A 21,428-nucleotide genomic window follows, 5' to 3' on the forward strand; every position below is an offset into this window, starting at 1 on the left:
TGTATATATATCCGTTTCCTACATCCGTTCGTTCTATCTGGTCTCGTCTTCTCGTTTCGGTTCCGACGCTCCAAAAATATATCGACCCGCGTTTCGCGAACTGACGTTTCAATTTATTATTACCAATGGTGGCGAGCATGCTAACAATAGCATTTCGGCATCGGTCGACGGGGGAGAAGAGAAGGCGCAGGGTTTGCTGAACCATTATGTAATTGAAACGCGCACAGCGCCGTGGTGGTGGTATTTCGTTCGTACACCGGGCGCACGCATCACCGCGGTGTCCCGCGCCGGGCAAAAATAACCGCTCCTACCCAAATCACCGACACAATACCGAGAAAAAACCGAAAACAGACGTACTCGCTCGCTATTTTTATCCGCGCCTCCGAACTTCCGCTAATTCTATTACAATTCCCACCAAATTCTATCTCTCGACGATTATCGAATATTATTATTAATATTATTATTATATATCTCGTTTCAAACATTTATGATATATAGGTATATATATATAGATATATGGTTGAGAAGAGAGAAGCGAATCGACTTCAATACTGCGAACGCTTTTTACGCTCCTCTCCGAAAATAGAATCTCGACCGTTCGATACCACGGATCTTCTCTCTTGTATTTTCTTTTTTTTTTTTTTTTAGAGAATTCGATTCGATTTCGAAGAAATATCGATCGAGTTTTAAACGCGGCGGGAATGAATGCAAATTCTGTGTATTCGGAATACGAAAGATAAAAGATTATAAATTATTTTTTTCGTTGCGCGATAATTGGAGAGAAACGATGACCTCGTCGAGTATTTAAAAAAAATCTATCGATCCGGTTTTAAACGCGGCGAAAATAAAAAGTATTGGATAAAGAAAAAATTATAAAATTACCTCGCCGCCAGGTAAGCCAACGGAAACGACATCACCCTTGGTCGCCTTGATCTCGCCAAGAACGTAGCCCTCTTTCTCGTCCGGTACCCAGCATGCCTTTTTCGCGTCGTAAGGTTTCGTCTGATCGATTCTCTTCTGCTCAAGGGAGACGAAGAGATAGGGGGTTGGATCGGGATCCTCTCCTTCTTGCGGCTTCGGCTTCGGCATCTTCGATTCTTATTTCCACTCAGCGGGATCTATGGATTTGTTTCCTTCTCTTCCTCTGTCTCTGTCCCTCTCTTTCCTTCTCTCCTCCAATATCCGTCTCTCTCCCTCTCTCGCTCCTCTCGGAAGGTCTTACGTGCCTTCTCTTACGTCGTTGTTTTCCCACGTATCGCACTCGCACGCGCACACAGGGTGGGAAGAAACTTGCTTGTCACTTCGTTCCTTCGCTCTTATCCTCGTTCCTCGGAGAATTCGGCGGCGGACGGACTACTTCTGGCGGCACGTTCTGCGCGGCCCTATTTTACAAACAATCGGTTATTATTAGGCCGCTTCCACGCCGACCAACCCACTTCCACACCTCCCCCCCCTATATATATATATATATCTAGACTATCGTTACCACGGTAACCGTCCTTCGTAATTCTATTCCTTATCTATTCTTTCTCCGTCCGGTAAATTCGTTACTTTTTTATTTTTTTGTAATCAAGAATTTAGAAGAGAGGGAAATATCTATCGAATCTTTTCGAAATTATTATTATTATTATTATAGTGCTGGTATTATCAGATTATTTTATTATGTAAAACACAAAGAGAGAGAGAGAGATTGAATATACGTGTTGCGTAACTGTGTTACTCTTCGATGGCCAACCGGAAGTCGTGCAATAAAATTCGTTGTGCAACGGAAGAAGAAGAAGAAGAAGAAAAGAGAATAAGAAAAAAATATTCGAATAATATTTATTTGCAATTATGAATTTTCGAATTTATGCGAAAGAAGAATATCCGCGATTGTACGAGTCGAAAACGATAAAATGACGCGTTATAAATATGGAAACATTGGAAAAATAAATACGCGACGCGAGTGGTTGTTTCTCGTTTTCGAAAGAGATTCGATTAAAAAAACGATCGAATTGATCGAGTTGAAACGGTACACCAGCGGTTCGTTTCGTCCGGTCCAAAAAAAGAAACACGGTTCTGGAACGGGGCGGCACAACGGAATCAAGATGGCGCGGAGCACTGCACGTTTATCTCGTTCTCGATTCTCCCGATTCGACGTCGATCACAATTTCATCTACGTACTTTCACGCACTTTTCCTTCCTTCGACTCGTCGTTCCTTGTTCGAGTTCGCTCGAAAAGGAAAGAAAGAAAAAAAATAAAATCTTAAGGGGGAGAAGAGGGAAGGAAGGAAAAAGAAAAAGAAAAAAAAAGAAAAAGCGTTCCGAGCGCGGCGTAAAAAACGAGAACAAAATCTTGAGATTTATCGAATCCTTATCCCAAACGACGAAAACTTGTAAAAACTTGTAGCAACAACACGTGACACTTTTTATTTTACGTAACACGGATTCGATGTCGATTATTCTTTTATTATCCCGGGAAAAACGGGAGAGGGTTTTGTTTTTGGGGAGCACAACGCACTATTCCCTCCGGATGTTGATCACCAATCGCACGAAGAGGCGGCCGTTTCAAACTGCATCCTCCTCCCTTCCCCTCCCCTCCCTCGTTCGAGCGATTCCACTTCTATGTACACGTTTATATTGCACGCGTTTTTCACGTGTAAAAATCGATAAACCGATCGATGGATACGAGTAATTCGGGGCACGAGGAAGGAAAAATATCGTAGAGAATAATCGAGATGATTATTGTCGCGAAGAAGGAAATTGGGAAGAAAGAAAAAAAAAAAAAAATCACTGTTCACCAGAAAAGGAAAGAAGGATGGTCGCGCACAAAGTATTTTATCCCTCTCTCTCTTTCGCGTCGAGTCGATATAGATATCCTTAGTAATAGAATAAGGAGTGAATTCCACCTCGAGAACCAATGTCATTCACACGTTCGAGGCATAAGCTCGAAAAAAATCACTGATCAAATCTCAACTGTGTATCCTCACGATTGTCTCTCTTTCTCTCTTTTCTCGAGAGGAAGAGTTTTTTCGAACGATGAATCTCTCGCACTTGTCGTTTTTCTTTTTTCTTTTTTTTTTCTTTTTTTTTTTTTTTTTTTTTTTTACCTAACACCTAAATATCCTTTGGAAAAAATTGACGATTTTTTTCAATACCGGAGACAATACCGAAGATATCACTACACACCGCGAATCGGACTAGGCTCTTCTCTCACCATCACGATTTATTCTCTTTTCTCTATTTATTTATTTATTTATTTATTTATTTATTTATTCATTTATTTATTTTCCTTTCTCTCTTCGATAAATAAAAATTTCAAACTTTTCTTCTTCCTCTTCCTCTTCCTCTTCTTCTATTCTACGTCTCCCTTTTTGATTTTTCTTTCTCCAAATTGCCGTGATCGTTCGCGAAACGCGTCGTCTCGTCGAGATGCGTTCGATCTTCTCTCGTATCGTACGCGTAATCGAGATGAAAAAAAAAGAAAAAAAAAAGGAAAGAAAAGAACAAGAAGAGAAGAGAAGAGAAGAGAAGAGAAGAAAAGAGAAGAGAAAAGAAAAGAAAAAAAAAAGAAAGAAAAGGCAAGAAAAGAGGAGAGAAAGAGAGAGAAAAAGAGAGAGAAAAAAAAAGAGAAAAAAAAGCTAACGATCGAATGAACACCGACGTTGTGCACTTACGTTAGAGAGCCGTTCTGTCGGGGAAACGAGCGGGGGCTCCCAATATAAGCGCGTGCAACGTGATCCTAGAATATAACGAGCTCGACGATTGGCCCGTCATTTCGGCCAATAAGAGAGCACGTTAGTTCCTGGGCCAATCTACCTTTTTAGGTGGAGATGATACCAAAAGTGTGACAAGGGGTGGCCACGGAAAGCTACAACCGCCTCGATCGGCCGAGTGAGATGAAAATAGACGTGGAAAGAAGACAGCCGACCACTTTCAACGGGCTCGTTTTCTCCCATGTCCATTTTTTTCGACTCCTCTTCCTTCTTTTCGATCCTTCCTCCGCTCCTTCTCTCTCTCTCTCTCTCTCTCTCTCTCTCTCCCCCCTCCCTCCCCCGAGATAAACATCGGCAATCGGTCGCTTCAAATCGGTCCCTCCCTTCCCAATTTTCCGATCGACCGATCCTACCTACCTACCTACCAAGTTTTTCATATACATCAAGATCACCGCTGCTACACGTGGAACACGCACGTGCTCGATAATAGCCGCACATCTCGCGCGGACACCGATTTCGCCCATAAATTATTATTCGCCTCGCCTTCTCGCTTCCTCCTCTTCTACATCCCGTTTAAAGAAAAGAGAGATGAAAGATTATATATCATAGAAAACACGCGCCTCGTTGTATATGTCTTTTTGCGCCCCCGTTATACATGGGCTCGTAACCCGCGTATGTTTTCGATTATTACGTAACGAATCGTACGCCAAAGATTGGAAAAATTTGTCTTTTTCAAATCTTCGCGCGGTATGTTCCTTCTCTGTCTCTGACTCTGTCTCTCTCTCTCTCTCTCTCTATCTCTCTCCATTATCGATTTTTAGATAAAATGTTCGTTTAACTTTACTCGATGGAATAACGGGTGTTCTCCGCGTTATTTCGCGTATATCGTAAAATAATTTCAAACTCGAGAAACTCGAATTCGTCGACGAATAAATATTATATATATTTCGTTGTATCTCGAGTTTCAAGATAATTGAAATTAACGATATATTTCGCGATATATCGTTGAAATTTTTCGGTTTAAAAAAATTACAATCAGAAATATCTCAATCATCTTACCAGGCGCACGAGGAAGCTCGACCTAGAATCTGTAAATGGAAACTGCTGTTCATTCGTTCTCCCCTTCCCCGACGAATAACATTTGTTTCCACTGTTCGAGTTTGAGAAGAATTAAATTGAAGAAAAAAAAGGGAAAAAATTATAATTTTCCTAATCCATCTAATTCTAGCGTGATATATCGTTTCCAATACTTTTTCACTCGTATATATTTAATTTTTTTTTTAAAATTTTGCAATTTTCAACAGGATGTCAATTTCGTATCCATAAATGATAAATTACAACAATTTCACAATTTCTACGTTCCTAAATATCGATTCGAATTTTTTATAAAATGCGACACTAAATATCACGACTCGTTAAGATACGATAAATTATAGAATAATTTCTAATTATAAAAATAAAAATTAAAGATATAGATATTTCGATATTAATGTAATAAATATCGATATTTATGCGTGAAAACGAGAAGATTAAAACTGAAGATTAATAATTAAAAGTCTGTCGAAAGCTTATTTGCGATAAAAGTTGAAAATACAAGAGCGTTTACGTATTTGATCGCGTATTCAGATATCTTGGAAAAGGCTGGAACGTTCGGTTCAAGCTCATTCGTATTATTCCGATGGCGTATCGCCGCTGGTTCGATCCACTGACGACACGATATACCGACGTAGTAGTATATCCAATAATAGATCAGCCGTTTATCGTTTCGTTCGTATATCCATCCAACGATTTAAACTCGATCGATCTTATTTTCGATCGATAATTACGATCGTTACGAGCCAATGCAAATTTCAAGGTAATCGACCTTTCTTCACCTTTCTCGCCTCTTACGCTTTTGAAAAAAGTTATTTTATTTTCTTTTCTTATTGCACGATGAATCGAACGTTGAAAATTAACCAAGATAAGCTTGCCACACACACACACACATATATATATTATTACAGGAATACCTTAAGACGTAACTAGTTGATGCATTCGATAACGCTTTAAAAGCGAATCGTTCGAATCGTTTCGAGAAGAAATAATAGTAATAATGTTTCTCGATTAATCGAGAAATAATTTAAAAATATTATTTATATTTATATTTACACTCGTGTGAAGCGATTAATATAACGGAACCTATAATTCTGATCGACATGGCAATCGAATATAGGAACGTGCGAACAGTCAGAAATATCCGTCTTTGCCTGTCTATTAATATATCCGCCGTGCACTGAAATCACTCGTCTCTTGTGACATGTAGGTTCGTAGGAAATGCAAATAGAGTTTCTAGGACAAATTTTATTTTTTTCCCCCCCGATATGCTATAAAGGGAAATGGTTTCTCGCTCGAAACCGGAAAAGTTGGCCGGAAAAATAATAAACGCGGTTTCAAGGATGAACGAAAAATAAGCACGCTACCTACGTTTTTTCCAATCAACCTTTCGAATCGAGAATACTTTTGATCAACCATTGCATTCTTATTTCTTTTATTAAAATTACAGTAACAAAATCGATCAAGGAAATAACAAGATATTCTCTTTATCGAAATAAACAACGGTAAAAAAGAAACTATTTCAAAAAATTTCTATCAAATCTAAATTAATTTCTAATAAATCGTTCGAGTAATCGAAAGAAGAATGATAATTCTTATTCATCGAATATCGAATCGTGGCGACTCGTGGAGATCCCAGTCATCGACTGTCGAGCATTTATTTTGAAATCGTCACGTAGGATTCACACGGATCAATCCGCGTACGATCCACCATTGTTTCGGATCAATTAGGAAGTATACTATTCGGATACGTATAGACAGTATCGGAATTCGAAATGTACGGAAATAGATCGGTTGCGCAACACGCTTGGTAAATTAAGATTGTGACGCGGGCGGATGCCATACCGATGTTTATTGCAAGACTTTTAAAACAACGCGCGTGCATATCGCGCGAAACGGAACGAAATATAAGAGGTCGTCGAAAAATCGATGCGAATCGCCCACTCTCAATAACGGGTTTATTATACCCGAAATTTCTCTTCAAATTTGTCTCGAACCTTCATTAAGCATCACCTTTTTTTCTTTTTTGAAAAGGATCAGGTAAAAAAAAATCATCATAGGTCGTACACCTAACACCTATAATATATTTATATTATTTATAAAAACAGTGACTGATAAGCCTCAACGTGAAACGATCATGCAAGCGATCTTATACAAAGAATAAGCAGAATATTATCGAGAACGATCGTTCGTTGCTTGCTTCTCTTTATTTTTCGCGCACATTCTCGAAAAATATCTATGATATTTGTCCTCGTCCTCGTTAATTATAAAATATAAATATAAACATCAGTCTGAATTTCTTTCGACCCGAAATGGGACCGACAGGAATCGATTCTCTCGATCTACATACGAAAATTATTCATCATATTTCTTTGTTTCGTTCGATTCAGATTAATATATGGTGCTGAAAGAAGGGAGGAGAAGGTGCGTGAAGTTGGTCAGTTTAGTCAATTAGTCGGCACGGCGCGGAACGGCGGAGAGAAAATGGTGGGGGGAGTGGTCCGGCCAGTGGCGCGGCCGACAACGAGATACGACAACTATATCGGGCTCCGTCGTGGCTTGATCGGCCCACGAGGAAGACGATCCCCGCGCATCGACTCGCAAGGAATTTTGTTATCGAGCCACGAACCACGGTGCGAAGGGAGAGAGAAAGATCCTATAATCCTCTGTTTTAAGGTAATCGTCCATCGAGGTGAGTGAGAAACAAATTATTTCTACACCGCGAAATTGTCGACGATGAACCGAATCGAGAACGGTGCTTCGACTCGAGGCGAACAGCTTGGAGTAAAACGAGAGGGAGAGAGAGGGAGAAAGAGGGAAAGAGAGAGAAGGGAAGAGAATGCGATTCCTGGATCGTGGTATGCGGTATCGCGTTAAAGTCGGTCGTGCGCGAATGCGAGCGACAAACGGCGTGGAACGAGACGGCGAAGAAAGAGGCGGCGAGGTTTTTTAGTTGGAAGACGGGCAGAGCGAGAGAGAGCGGGAGAGGCCGAATCTAGGGATTATTTCGGGATTGGCCAGAGATAAACCGGGCCAACGTCGACCGAACGAAGTAAAACCACGAGTGAACGGAGCCTTGAGGTTTGACTCATCTTTCTCAACTCGAAATTGGCTCGTTCCCAAAATTACGCACAACATCGTCGTAACGATGATCGAGTATTTCTATATTTCCGTTGTCTTCCCGATCTCTCTCTCTCTCTCTCTCTCTCGTTCCTTTCTTCTTTCCTATTCGCTCGTTTGAAAATCTTTCGTTCTTCGCTTTTTTTTCTTTTTTTTCTTTTCAACCATGCGTATCCCAACCACGTGTATGGATCAATCGATCTATCGATTTTTTCGAAACGAGAAGTCGTTGCTCGAACTCTTTGACTCGAGTTCAAAATACTTTGCTTTCTCTCTCTCTCTCTCTCTCTCTCTCTCTCTCTCTCTCTCTCTCTCTCTCTCGTTAGAATATTCAAATTTATCTCGAAAATAAGAAACGAAGCTTCTCGTACGATCGAAAGAAAATACATTAACCTCGTTGTACGATTTTTTTTATTACAGCTATTTTTTTTTTCTTCCTTTATTTAAATCACTATATAACTGTACGAGTTGATAAATCTAAAAAAAAAAAAAAAGAAAAGAAAAGAAACGACTTCATCGCAAGAAATTTGACGCAAGGTCAGGCCGGGAGGCGAAATAGCGAAAGAATGCAGGTTCATAATCGTAGAATGGAAGTTGTTCGCGCGATAAACGGGAAACAATTTGGCTGCGAGACAAGAGGAACACCGGTGTTGCATTACGTCTGGTACGAAAAGGATGAACGCCAACCAGTGCCGACCCACTTGTTCCGATAGGCCTTACAGCCAATGCTCTATTCAATGCGCTGTTTCGAAATAATTTTTTATAAATAAAAGAACATCCACCCCACTCGGAAGAAAATAATACGGCACATCTTTCTTCACCTTTGTCGACCGTTCTATTTTTCTTTTTCTTTTTCTTTTTTCTCTTTTAACACGGCGCCCGATTCTTTTCATAAAATTCATCTCGAAAACAGTTTAATAAACGGTATTTATCGCTTGCAATAAAATAGCTTACTTCTAAAGATAGATATATATATATATATTTCATTCGCGTCAGTATTCGCTTCGTGTTAAAAAAAAAAATAAATAAATAAATTAAAATACGATTCCTTTTATTTATTGATACTATTATTATATATATATCGAATACAGGAAATTGATCATAATATCGTCATCGTTCCAGATGTCCGCGAAGCAGCTTTGATCGCTAAAATACGTTCCAAGATATTTCGGAATGATATTTATTTTTTTATTCGGCATTCTCGTTTCTTTTAAGTCGTGATATTAAATTTACGTAATGTTAGATTATATTTCTTAATTAAATTATTAACATTATTAAAATTCTTGCAGAGATTATCTTTTTATTCATGTAATAAAACACGTTTATAACGATTTCGAAGAATGTAACAAACATTTTGAAGAATCGTGAAAACGCGTAAGATTTTCAAGTATATATATCTGTGAAAAAATTTTACATTCTTATTCGAGCGTTACACCGAACGATCGAGATAATCGGCGATATCGCGGATTATGGCGCCAAATATGTGACAATGGCCGATGTTAGATGCCAAATATGTGATAGAACGGTAGGTTAGGCGCCAAATATGCGAGGATACGTTAAGTTGGAGCGCCAAATATGCGGACACGCGTAACACACGCGAAGAAAGGAAACGGCGATCAATTTGCTTCGAATCGAATTAATTATTCCTTCGAACAGAGGGACTTACTCTATAACTAAACTCTCTCTCTTTCTTTCTTTCTCTCTCTCCACGAATCTTTAGCATCGATTTATTTGATAAGTGCGCAAATACAAATTGGAAGAAAAAAATTGTTACGTAATAAACTTGTTTGCAAGTGAGCAATTTGATTCCAGGTTCCGGCACACCACCACCTTCGTTCGTTTCGTTTTGGCATTTCTTGTCCCACCTTCGTCATCTTGTACTTCGATTCTTGCTTAACCACCTCTTTCTGTAACGTTCTAGGGCTAACAGTAGCTATTTTCGTTTCTTAGCGACAATATACGTGTAGCGAATATGTACATTCCGCTTAAAACTACTCTATCCAAACGTTATGTATGTATATCTCATAAACGAATTTATAATTTATAATATAACAAAAGTATCTTTTATCGTATAACAAAAATATCTTTCCACTCCTCGTATTCTCTTGCTTTATCTTTTAATTATTATTTTTGTCTTTTTTATTTTTCTATGCTATTATTTATGTGCTAATGTTATAGGATGGAATATATGTATCTTGAATATATGTAATATCGATTCGTTTGTTCGAAATTGCGTTTTCTTATTAAAAAAAAATTATAAAAATTATAAAGAAAAGAATTCATCATTCATATAGGAAAAGAAAGAAAAAAATCGAGTCAAATGTATAAAATATACAAATATACATATTTTATAAATCATTTGTTCGTGAGTTTATTTATAAATTGTTTTTCATTATAGAATACGTGTGATATTTTATGGAATTTTGTGTCACGTGTTTTCTGAAATTATTAACTGAGGAAAGATCAGAGTGTTTGTTACGCCATCTAGCATTCTGCGATCGAAATACGTAAGTAAAATTAACCCTTCAAGGACGACATCGCTTGATACGTTGCTAATCTCTATTATTCCGTCTAATACAATACCATCGTGACTTTAAAACCGTTCTAAAACAGCTATGAAAGAAATTTTCAAATTTGATTTCTTAAAACAACTCGCTACACGAAAAAGTGCCTATCAAAAACTATATGACAATTCCTATCTACTTACAATCGATATAAATATTCTTGATCCGTAGTATGTAAGGAAAATATATTGTCACAAATTGTAATGGAATCAATCCTTGTCGATGGATTAAAACATAATTCCACGATCTAACACGCACACAATATGAAAAATTCACTAATTCGTCGTCATCGATCGCCGAGAAATTTTAATAAATATATCAACTATGGGTCATCATATTCATCGTCTTTTTCTTACCCAAATAACACCTGAGCACGTGAGCGAGATCCTGGCAACGAACACGTAAGAGATTAAACTTGAAAATTCTGAGCTAAAAAGCTACAAATTAGTATAAATATCTAACAAGATAAAAAAATATATAATATTTCGATATCAATACTACTATCAATTTAATATTTTCACTATAATAGTTATGAATAACATAAAAATTATATATATATTATAATAAATAATAATTTAATAAAAAAAGAAAAAAAATAATTACGCACATCTTTATAATAAAAAAATTTAAATAAATTTACGAAACTTTTTCTTTCATAAAACGTAAAATATCATCATGGTTTCTGTATTGAAAATTTTTTTTCTTGCCTACAATAATCTTCGTGTCAATTATTTATCTACACAAAAAAAATTCAATCTCTAAAATAAAGATAAAAATTGTACAAGATTAAAATGATCGCATTAAAATAATAATACAATAACCTAACCTATTTTAAAAATTCATAATACGAATTAATAATAATTCTAATGATCAATTAAACGAATAAATAGGAGAATAAATTATTCCTGAAAGAATTATTAATTATATCTAATAATATTCAACAAATAATTGAACAAACAAATAATTGTATATTAATGAAATATTATATAAAAAATAAAACAATAATCATTAAATAAATATTACGAAATAGATAGTTCTTACACCTGAAGTAAGTGTTTAACCGTCTCGATTCAACAACGAAATGACACGCGAGCGATTTCGATGTCGAATTCCAAATTGGAAGGAGAGGGGAGATACATGCTCGACGAAAAGTGTTGAACGTGACACGAACGCGAATCATCAATTTCCCGGAAAGGCTGTGTTATAAGAAATGTTTTCACGCTTTGGGGCTTCGAACGTAAAATCAAAACAAATACAGAAATAACAATACACGAGTTGAACGTACGGATGACGCATTTAGAAAATAAATATGTATATATATAAGAATATGTGTGAAATATATATATGTGAATTGATTGTATTATATATGTAAAAAGAAAAATGAAGGAAATTTATAATAATTATATTTTTGTAAAAAAAAATAAAACTTGCCACATGTGCATGAAAATTGTCGAATTATTTTTATTTATCATAGTATGTAAGAACTGTATACACTTTCAAAAATCATTCCGCTTTCGAATCAAGTTTTTATAATCTGCACAAAAAGACGTTTTAAATTCTGAAACAATAATGATTAAATAAACTCGTATTGATTAAACAAGGCTTAATAATCTATAATTAAGCTCAATAACTGGTAATAAAATATCGAATCGATACAAATTTTATATAATTACTCACTTTTGCCGGTAAAACGTAACTTGTCATGATTTTCAACAATAGATTAACACCATGCGCACCATGATGCGCACTGCATTCGTTTTGTCACTAAGTCTTAGCGATTTTTTGATTGGCTGAAAAGTTATTATTTATTTCATGCAAAAATTAAAGTACAATATTTATATTTTAATCATAAATTTCTATACTTTAAAGTTTATACTGACTAAAAATATAATAAGAATAAATTATTATAATTAATTTAATTTAAAGATTATCCAGATTAAGAAATTAAAACATAAAATTGAACGTTTAAAATAAAAAAAATTATCAAATTTAAAAAAAATTTATCAAAGTAATATATTCAAAGCATAAAAAAAAAATATACAAACGTACATATATATATATTAGTTTCATTATTTTTAAAGATCGATCAAAATTTATAATTGTAAAATAAGTTAGTAAATTAAGGAAGGATTTTTTTTTTAATTCGATTTGGCATTTTCAAAATAAAATTCTAAACATTTAATAAATTATAAAATAAATTTCAACCTATGCATCTGTCGATGGTAATTAAAATTGAAAACATAATGTAATTCTTTTTCGATATTAAAATAATATATAAACTTACTAGATTCATAATATATATATATATATATATATATATATATATATATATATATATATCGAATAAGTTGTACTCGAATATTGAAATTATGATTTCTAAAATTTGATATATAAATCTTAAAAATGAATATAAAAATATTCGTATAACGTTCAAAAAGTTGCATATCAGTGACATCTACCAATTTTTTATAAAAGTAAAATGTATTATCTTGAAATGCGATTATCTCAATTATATATTATATTTAAAAAATGACATTAAATTGTGCCAAACGATATTTTATACAAATTATTTTATTTTACACACTAATTTTATTGGTAAATTGCGATGAATTAGAAGCTCGTATTTCGTTAAATGTAGAAGGAACAGGATTTCATAGGTTATGTATATCAAAATACATATGTATACATATATAGTAAGAATCTCTATTATTCAAATTGATAAATAATTTATAACAATCATTAATGTGAGAATTTAAGAATATAATTAATTTCTGTATATAATATCTATTAATGTTTAATTATTAAATTATTAAATTTATAATTTTCATATATTATCATATTTAAACGAAAAAATTTAAAAATTTTAATTATTAATTACGTTTATATAAATATATTTTATCATAAATAAAAGTATATTTGATACATAAAATTTACATATTAATAGAAAGTATATATTTAGAAGATATAGATTTAAATATCAATAATTTATAAAAATTTGTTAAATATTTTACTTTATTTTTAACAAAAAATTTCATTTACAGATATTTAATATATCAAATATATATCGATCAATTCATAGAGGATTGTTACATCACTCTTTATTTGCAACTTCCATCTGCTTTATACGTTGATGTTAATGAATTAAATCATTTAAGAAGACTTGAAATTGTAAGTAGAATAATTTAAAATATTATTACAATATATATATTAAATTATTTTGATTCAATGCAAGTTTTATATCTTATATTATTATCTTTTTTAATAAGCATAAAATATTTTTTATATTTCTTATATTCAACCATTTTAGAGCACAGCATGTTCTAGTGGAGAAACCAATGTCGAGTTATTCACTGAAAAAGCACAAATACAAAATATAAGTATTTGTTCACGTTTAACCAACGTAGAAAGTATCTTAAAACTCCCAGTACATCAACGTTATCGATATGCTAGTATAAATGATAAATACATAAATATTAGCATACCAGATCCAAAGTTGTTATTGGGCTGTAGAAAAAGACTCAAAGAATACAGAATTTCTAAAATTGATTTATGTTCTCCATGCGTAGATATTGTACCTAAATGGAGAGAGATTCCATACGTGATGCTAAATAATAAAGTATGTAAAGATATCAAAAATATATTTTATTTATGTAACTTTATAAATAGAAATTTGTTGAAATTTTTAATCTTTTTACAGGATATGGAAAATGAATGGACAATTCCGATTGGTGAAACAACCATGTTACCTCTGGTAACTTATACAACATTGTTATTAACAATATTATGTACAATATTCCTTATACATACAATTTGGAAATCTATGCCTAGACAACATCTTAAAAAAGAATAACATATCTTAATTAAATAAGTTGATGTATTACGTTCATTTGTACTTTTATAGTAACAAATTTTTCTAAATTTGCATAAATACGTTCATACGTATTGTTCTTTAATTTAATAAATATTAAATATGATATTTATATATAACATAAATATTTATATACAATGCACATTTAAAAATCATGCATTTACAAATAAAATAATGATACATTTTTCGTATGTATTCACAAATAAAATAATGAAAATGATGATATTGAATTGTTCGATCACAGCATTTATAATACATTTTATTAGTAGTTATGATAAATATTTATACTGTCCAGCATCGTGATAACATCGTCACGATTCTTTTTCTATAAAAAACCATCTTTTCAATATTCTTTGGTTTTTTGTACATTTCCATTCTCCACCGATGATTCGTTCGTAGAATTCATAGCGATATCTTTGTCTTTTTTTACAGGATCATTCCATGCTTGAATTTTACTTGTACCAAACATGATAAAAATTAAATTTCCAACGAAATATATTAAACTTGTTAAAAAGAATACATTTCTCCATTCTTCAACATCAGTCTGAAAATTTAAAAATAATAAAAATATATATACATTTTATATTTTCACATTTATTATTTCGAATAATTATATTATTCAATTCTAACGTATTATATTACTCGTCAATATCGAGATACAATTCGCGTAACGTGTTTCTTTTTTCATTTGTTGTGTAAACAATATGTATTATTCGAGAAATCAATGTTGAAAACATATCGTTTTATCAAATTTTCATATAATTTAGATAAACGAATAATAAGACGTAAATTTTTTTCGATAATAATAAATAATATATTACACATACCTTGTCATGAACGATAACACCGACGATTAATGGAGCCAAAATACTACAAATATTCGCTACGGTATTTATGATACCCATCAATGGTCCGGCAAAATTTGGACTAAGATCCATATGATTGACGTTGTGTCCACAATAAATAGCAACATTGCTAGTAACGGCAATTACCAAAATTGCCACTGCTATTTCAGAGTGTTCTTTGTCAACATATCCAAGACCTATTAATGCGATCGCTGGTACCCATTCACCGAACGTGTTACAAATCTTTCTCGATGCTTGAACAGTGAGGATATTTCGCTTGATAAGTAGATCCGAAATAAAGCTAATCGGGAAACTAAATAGCCAGGCTGTGAAGTATGGTAGTGCGCTCATAAGACCGTTCTAAAACACGATAAACACGATACGAATTATAATTCGAAGATTTATAATATAAATTTTTATTCGTGTTTCATGATCCTTAATTATTATCAATAAAGCGAAAGATGTATAATTTAATTATGTATAGGAACGAGTCACAACGATAAATTTAAATTAAAAATTATACGCATATATATATATATATATATATCGAACAATTCTTTTACTTACTTCTTTAATGTTAACCTTAAACACAGCTTGAAAATACGATGGGATTTTCGTTAAAAGCATCCAGAAACCCCAAGTGTGAGCAGATTGAGTAACCATTAATGCCCACATTGGACGACTACTAAGTATTTTGATCCAAGGAGTCGATAATTTCTGTAAAAAATATGTATATATATATATTATTAAATGTATATGCGATGATATATTTTTTGAATATATTAAATATTCTTACTTCTTCCGTTTCAATCATTCCAAGACTACTCTCGATATATTGTTTTTCATCTTGAGGTATATTTGGATGTTCGGCCGGTGACTCGTAACCGATGAAGAAGAACAAAAGACTGGAAAGGATAGTTATGCTGCCCCAAACGTAAAAACAACTGGGCCATCCCCAAGGAGAAGCAGCCAATAGACCCGTACTCAGTAAACAAGTTACATTTCCGATCCAACCTCCGGCATACACGAATGTCGCTGTAAATAATAGTAAAATATACAATAAAATTTAACCAAACAAAAATTATTATTTTATTTTTTAATTATTATTTTATTTCTTCCATTTCAACCAAAATGAAATAGATTCGATCCAATAAATAATCCAATATCAAAAATGACAAAAATTGTAAGAATTGTAAATATTTATTTATTTTCGAATTGAAAGATCAATAATAACAATAATAATTAAAATACATATTCCATACTCACATATTCTTCCTCTTTCTTCCATAGGCGCCCATTTTGAGAGCAACGCGTGAAGGCATGGAAGAACGGTGCCTTGAAATATACCGGCGATCACTCTGGTAACGCAGAACGCTTCCCATCCCGCGTTTTCGGCAAGCACGGGAATTAAGAGCGTTACGAAACCGCACGCGAATTGTGCCAGTGAGAAAAGTTTATGAGCTCCCCAACGTTGCGCCACTATGCTGCCAATGATTTGCGTGCACACATATCCCCAAAAAAAGGAACTTTGAATCACATCCTTGATCTTTTCGTCCCATGAAAATTGCTAGAAACATAAAGAAATAATCTAAAGTTGGGAAAAATAATTTTCAAAGATAAAAGATAAAAATTTACTTTTCATCGATCGTACAATTTATTTCGTTTAAACAAATCTATTCATAATTGATAAAGTGATCGAGATGAAAAATAATAAGTGTTGAGTTATTACAAATATAGTTTCATTTACGAATTAATTTTTTTACGTTGGTACGACAGTAGATTAAAACATATACGCATACATCTAGTAGTACGGATACGTGATAGATACGTACAGTGAAAAAAAGATCACTTTCGATACCGTAAGCATCGTTTTCAAGAAGAAATTTATCGAGCACGAAAATGAGGATCGCGTTCGTACGCATTTGCAAATATATTTTACATTAGAAACAAGAAGAGATGGGTGTTAAAAATAGTCTTATCGATCGATGATGCATTTTAAGATTTTTTGTTATTATTTAAGACGCGATAAAAAATGATGCATTTAAATAGATATATATCGAAAAAGATCCATATTAAAACCATACGTGAAGTAAAACCGCACGTGATATACATTATGCAACTATTCTGGAATAATTAACTAATGAACAACGAATACAAATGATAAGCAGATTCAAAGATAATCATACTGGAAAAGCAGGATTTGCAGTGGAAGCATTGGTCATAGCTTCTAGCGTCACCGATGTGGTCACCCTAATGGCATAGCAACAGAAGAAACCCAAAGCCATCAAAATGCCCTGCGTGTGTCTACATCCGTACGATGCTGTAAATTACAAATTAAGACGTTTATTAATGCAGATATTATAAAATTAATTAGAAAATCGTTTATTCCCTTGTAAATGTATGTAAGTAAAAGTAGAAATATGTAATGATATTTGTAATGTTTTATCAAAAAACAAACGATACACAACGTACATATTGCCACGATTAATCATCGTTTATTCTCGTTGAACCAAGGATGATTAAGATTAACGAGAAAACAAGATTACATGCATAAGATTTGTGAATTAGAAGCATTCCTAAAATTGAAGAAAACTATATCTTTCGAACTTTTTTTTTCTTCTCGATTTTTTTCACCGGTTCCTAACCTTCGTAATCGTAATCGATTAAATTACACTTAAACACTTTTATCACGAGTTCAACGTTTAAAATAATCTATGTACATCTATTTTTGTACACTCGTTGTTCAAAAAAAAAAAAAGTTTACGCGATGAAAATACGAGTAAATATTTCGTTCAAATTTTATAATAAATATCAAAATAACACGAATAAATATAATTACGGCGATTATCGCCATAGATTATTCTAATGGCTGGAACAAGATACAAATAAATCGGGGAAAAAAAATCATTCCAAGAAATTGATTCTAATCTTAAAGTAAATATACGATCGACAAGATCGATTTTTATTTCAGACGCACGTCAACAAGAGAATTGAACGCATCGTTACTCGAATAATAAATACTTAGGAAACTGATAGGAATTTCTGCAGATCATTCCCTTGTTACGAAAAAATTCTAATAATTCGTGATATAATATTTATATAATTGCAATTTAATCTGTTGTTTACTTATTATTCTTAGGCTCGAACAATGATACGAGAAACAAATTTTTTTTCTCCCATTAACACTTTGTTAATAATGGTTAGTGATTAACCGTGCGAATTATGCGCGAGTATTAAATACGCGATATCTACGTGTGTAAAGTATCTTTGTAAAAAAAAAATAAATAAATAAAAAACAACATCGTTCTACATAAGAACGCATTTGAGCAAAGATAATTACTGTATAAATCACGATAAATGTCTTTGAAATATACTTTATAAAAATTTTAGAAAGTTATAGTCTCGAAGGATAAAACATTGAAAGTTTTTAAAGATATTCCGCTTGCACGTGCTTCTCACGCGGTCTATCATCACACGCGCGATTACACTTATTGAAATCACAACATTTCGATGTCGCAACATGATTCTTTTTTAAATTCTTTTCTATTTTTTTCTTTTTTCCTCCTATTTATTTCTCTCGTAAGAAATAAAAAAACAAATAGAATGAGTTAGCGAAAAATACATATTTTATCTGAGAAAAAGATATCATCTCTCTTTCAACAACAATTTTTCATTAAATCTTTGATTGATCGAAATTTATTTACGAATTTCTTCGAAATTCTTCGTTCGAATTATTATAACATAGATATCGGATACAAAGTTATTACATTCTTCCGTTTAAAAATTATTTGTATTAATCGATACACAATTTAATATATCGTATCTAACTGATACTGATGTTGCATGTTTTAAACCGTGATTTATATCTGTCGGTAGCTCATTCGATAATGTTATCGTTTCGATCGAATCGTTTTGAAAAAATGATGATACAAGCCTCGAAGCCTCGAAACACTCGAAACGAGACGGCGTTGCATTATTATATTTCTCGCGCAACGCCGGCAAATCTCCCGGACAATGCGGAGGGAATGCGGACGGGTATTCGCTCATTCCACATTTCTAGGACATCGCGAGAAATCTGACATTGACGAGCATGTTGCCGTCATGTCTTGGAATTCGTAACGATTCGTCACGTATTTATGCCACGCACGTTGCACAAAACACACCAAGTGTTCTTAAACGTCCTCGTAATTAAACCAACATTTAATATCGGAATTTATAAATGATGATACAACGAAACGATATTGATTCTTGAATGAAGTGAAATCTCCCTTCGAAAAAAATATTTTGCGTAATGTCGAAAATTAATCGATGAAAAAAGACGAAATATATTTAAGAAATTATTATTATTAAACGAACGTTCGAAATCGTACGAAAGGGATGGATAAGGTAATTGAGCGAGAGGAAACACGTGAGAAACGAGGGCAAACGTCACCGATCTTTGCACAAGCCGCGACATCAAATCAAATTTGTACTCGATCGATATAATCGTGATTTATCGATTTGATTTTCGCCCGGTTTTATCTCTCTAATAACGATCGTTCATATTATTATCTGCTTGTACTTTCCATCTACGTAACAACGTTTCCAACAATTGTGTTGGTTTCCCAATTGCGTCCGAAAAATTATTTACGTACTCGACACGATAACTCGATCGCGTGATATTTGTGTGAAACGAACGGATAAATAAAGAGATTGTACAAAAAACGTACCTTTAGGTTTAGAGACCGGTGTCTGTATCCGTTCCGAGATGGAGACGATCGACACCCTTTTCGTCATACGGGAAGTCATTATGTTTATTAAACAACCGAACAAGTGTGCACGAGTTAGGTCAGGTAGTTGTCGTCACAAAGCAACAAAGTAAATCGCAAAAAAGACACTACGATCCTTCGATCGATCGATCGTGGTTTTATAGTCCATCACCGAAAAGAGTTTCTCCCACTCTTATTTTTCAACTTGCACGTTCTGCATGCGTATACACAGACAATAGTATATTATCACGTTTCTCCCTTATCTAATTTGAAATTTTATATATATATATATATATATATATATATATATATATATATATATAAAATGTATATATGTATGTATGTATATATATATATATATATATAGATATTTCAAAACATTATTACATTATTATAATAGCTAGAAAATATCTAACGAAAAGGAACGAATGTTACGAGGAAGAAGAATGTATGGAGAGATTTGATGGATCGAAGATAGAATGATAGAACGGTATCGGCAAAGCAAACGTATACGATACGAGAGCCAATATTCTTGATTACGCATTACGTTTGACTAAGCACTTTTCGCTACTTTTTCCTTTGCGACGCGCGATATGTCGATATTTCGAGTCAATTTTAATTTAATCCGCGTCTCGATGATATATATATATATATATACGCGATTCGAATCGCGAGAGGATATCGATTTTTCTCAAACCGTTTCGTTACGTTTCACGAATCCGACTAAAATCCCTCCCTATCCTCGTTACAAGTTTTATTCCACTTCATTCCTATAATTATTATCTTACCAATAATTGTTTATCGCGAACAAGTGCAATGAACCGTTCGAATGTAACCGTTCTTTCGCGATATAAATAAATGGAAACAATGTGTTTATTCATCGGAATGGGGATGTGATAAAATAAAAAAAAATCGAGGTGTTAAAAAACGAACGACAAAATTTTCTATCGCGAATATATCTATAATGGTGTATAAAATATACGAATCTTTATTTTTTTTTAGAAGATATATATATATGTACATCGATTCGAATCGTATTAATATCAAGCGTAAAAATTGCAGAAATTCTCGCACATGTATCAAATTGTAAATATCATTACTCTATACATACATAGAATATAGAACGTATATAGGATAAAACTGTCGGTATAACGTGCGTGATCCATCATCTGATCGATCTGATGGATATTCCGAGATGGGTACACAGTACCTATATTAAATGATATTAAATGAAAATTGAACGAATCTAGTCGTTATATAGTGCATATATATGTTTATATATATATATATATACGTATTTATTTATACGCCAAGAAGAAAACTAAAAAATCGCTGGAACATTAAATTGTAAGGTTATAATCGCATTTGCACGTGTCGATCGCATCGGAATGAATGATATTTTGAACAATATTGACAATTACGATAAAATCGATAAAAAATCGATCGTATCTCGATAATTATTATCGATTTTTCCCCAGATCCCGTGATGTAATAAT

General features: G+C 33.2%; 4 protein-coding genes across 40 annotated transcripts in view; 2 read left to right on the forward strand and 2 right to left on the reverse strand.

The window, feature by feature from the left end:
• The window catches only part of LOC409843 (myosin heavy chain, muscle), a 35,014-nt gene extending 31,339 nt beyond the window's left edge, over positions 1 to 3,675 (reverse strand). For 32 of the 34 annotated variants that reach the window (XM_016913425.2, XM_016913417.2, XM_016913415.2 and 29 more), the window contains exons 1-2: positions 3,657 to 3,675; positions 883 to 1,382 (exon numbers count right to left, since the gene is read on the reverse strand). In XM_016913425.2, the coding sequence (XP_016768914.1) occupies positions 883 to 1,089 (207 nt within the window). In that variant the 5' untranslated portion in view covers positions 1,090 to 1,382; positions 3,657 to 3,675. Of the gene's footprint in view, positions 1 to 882; positions 1,383 to 3,656 lie in introns of those variants that run through there. The other 2 variants (XM_016913418.2, XM_026442162.1) reach the window with 2 other exon arrangements.
• A 3,023-nt stretch (positions 3,676 to 6,698) lies between these two features.
• LOC100577071 lies at positions 6,699 to 8,708 on the forward strand. Its single transcript, XM_026442421.1, has 3 exons — positions 6,699 to 6,827; positions 7,178 to 7,479; positions 8,328 to 8,708. The coding sequence occupies exons 2-3, from the start codon at positions 7,272 to 7,274 to the stop codon at positions 8,618 to 8,620; spliced, it is 501 nt and encodes a 166-aa protein (XP_026298206.1). The 5' UTR covers positions 6,699 to 6,827; positions 7,178 to 7,271; the 3' UTR covers positions 8,621 to 8,708.
• Positions 8,709 to 12,946: 4,238 nt separating this feature from the next.
• On the forward strand, positions 12,947 to 14,853 carry LOC725135 (phosphatidylinositol-glycan biosynthesis class X protein). Its single transcript, XM_001121019.5, has 4 exons — positions 12,947 to 13,128; positions 13,513 to 13,639; positions 13,779 to 14,087; positions 14,169 to 14,853. The coding sequence occupies exons 1-4, from the start codon at positions 13,001 to 13,003 to the stop codon at positions 14,319 to 14,321; spliced, it is 717 nt and encodes a 238-aa protein (XP_001121019.2). The 5' UTR covers positions 12,947 to 13,000; the 3' UTR covers positions 14,322 to 14,853.
• Positions 14,093 to 20,655, reverse strand: LOC413263 (putative inorganic phosphate cotransporter). 4 transcript variants are annotated; one of them, XM_006569816.3, is made up of 8 exons: positions 20,480 to 20,655; positions 19,894 to 20,195; positions 17,371 to 17,504; positions 16,451 to 16,751; positions 15,981 to 16,219; positions 15,752 to 15,901; positions 15,167 to 15,544; positions 14,093 to 14,883 (listed from the first exon to the last, which is right to left on the reverse strand). In XM_006569816.3, the coding sequence occupies exons 2-8, from the start codon at positions 19,970 to 19,972 to the stop codon at positions 14,683 to 14,685; spliced, it is 1,482 nt and encodes a 493-aa protein (XP_006569879.2). In that variant the 5' UTR covers positions 19,973 to 20,195; positions 20,480 to 20,655; the 3' UTR covers positions 14,093 to 14,682. The 4 variants fall into 4 exon arrangements, with proteins under 4 accessions (XP_006569879.2, XP_006569877.2, XP_006569876.2 ...); XM_006569814.3 differs by having other exon boundaries at positions 20,368 to 20,655; XM_006569813.3 differs by having other exon boundaries at positions 20,320 to 20,655.
• Positions 20,656 to 21,428: the final 773 nt, after the last annotated feature.

Source organism: Apis mellifera, linkage group LG8 (genome assembly GCF_003254395.2).
Source record: "Apis mellifera strain DH4 linkage group LG8, Amel_HAv3.1, whole genome shotgun sequence".
In the NCBI taxonomy this organism is placed as follows: domain Eukaryota; kingdom Metazoa; phylum Arthropoda; class Insecta; order Hymenoptera; family Apidae; genus Apis; species Apis mellifera.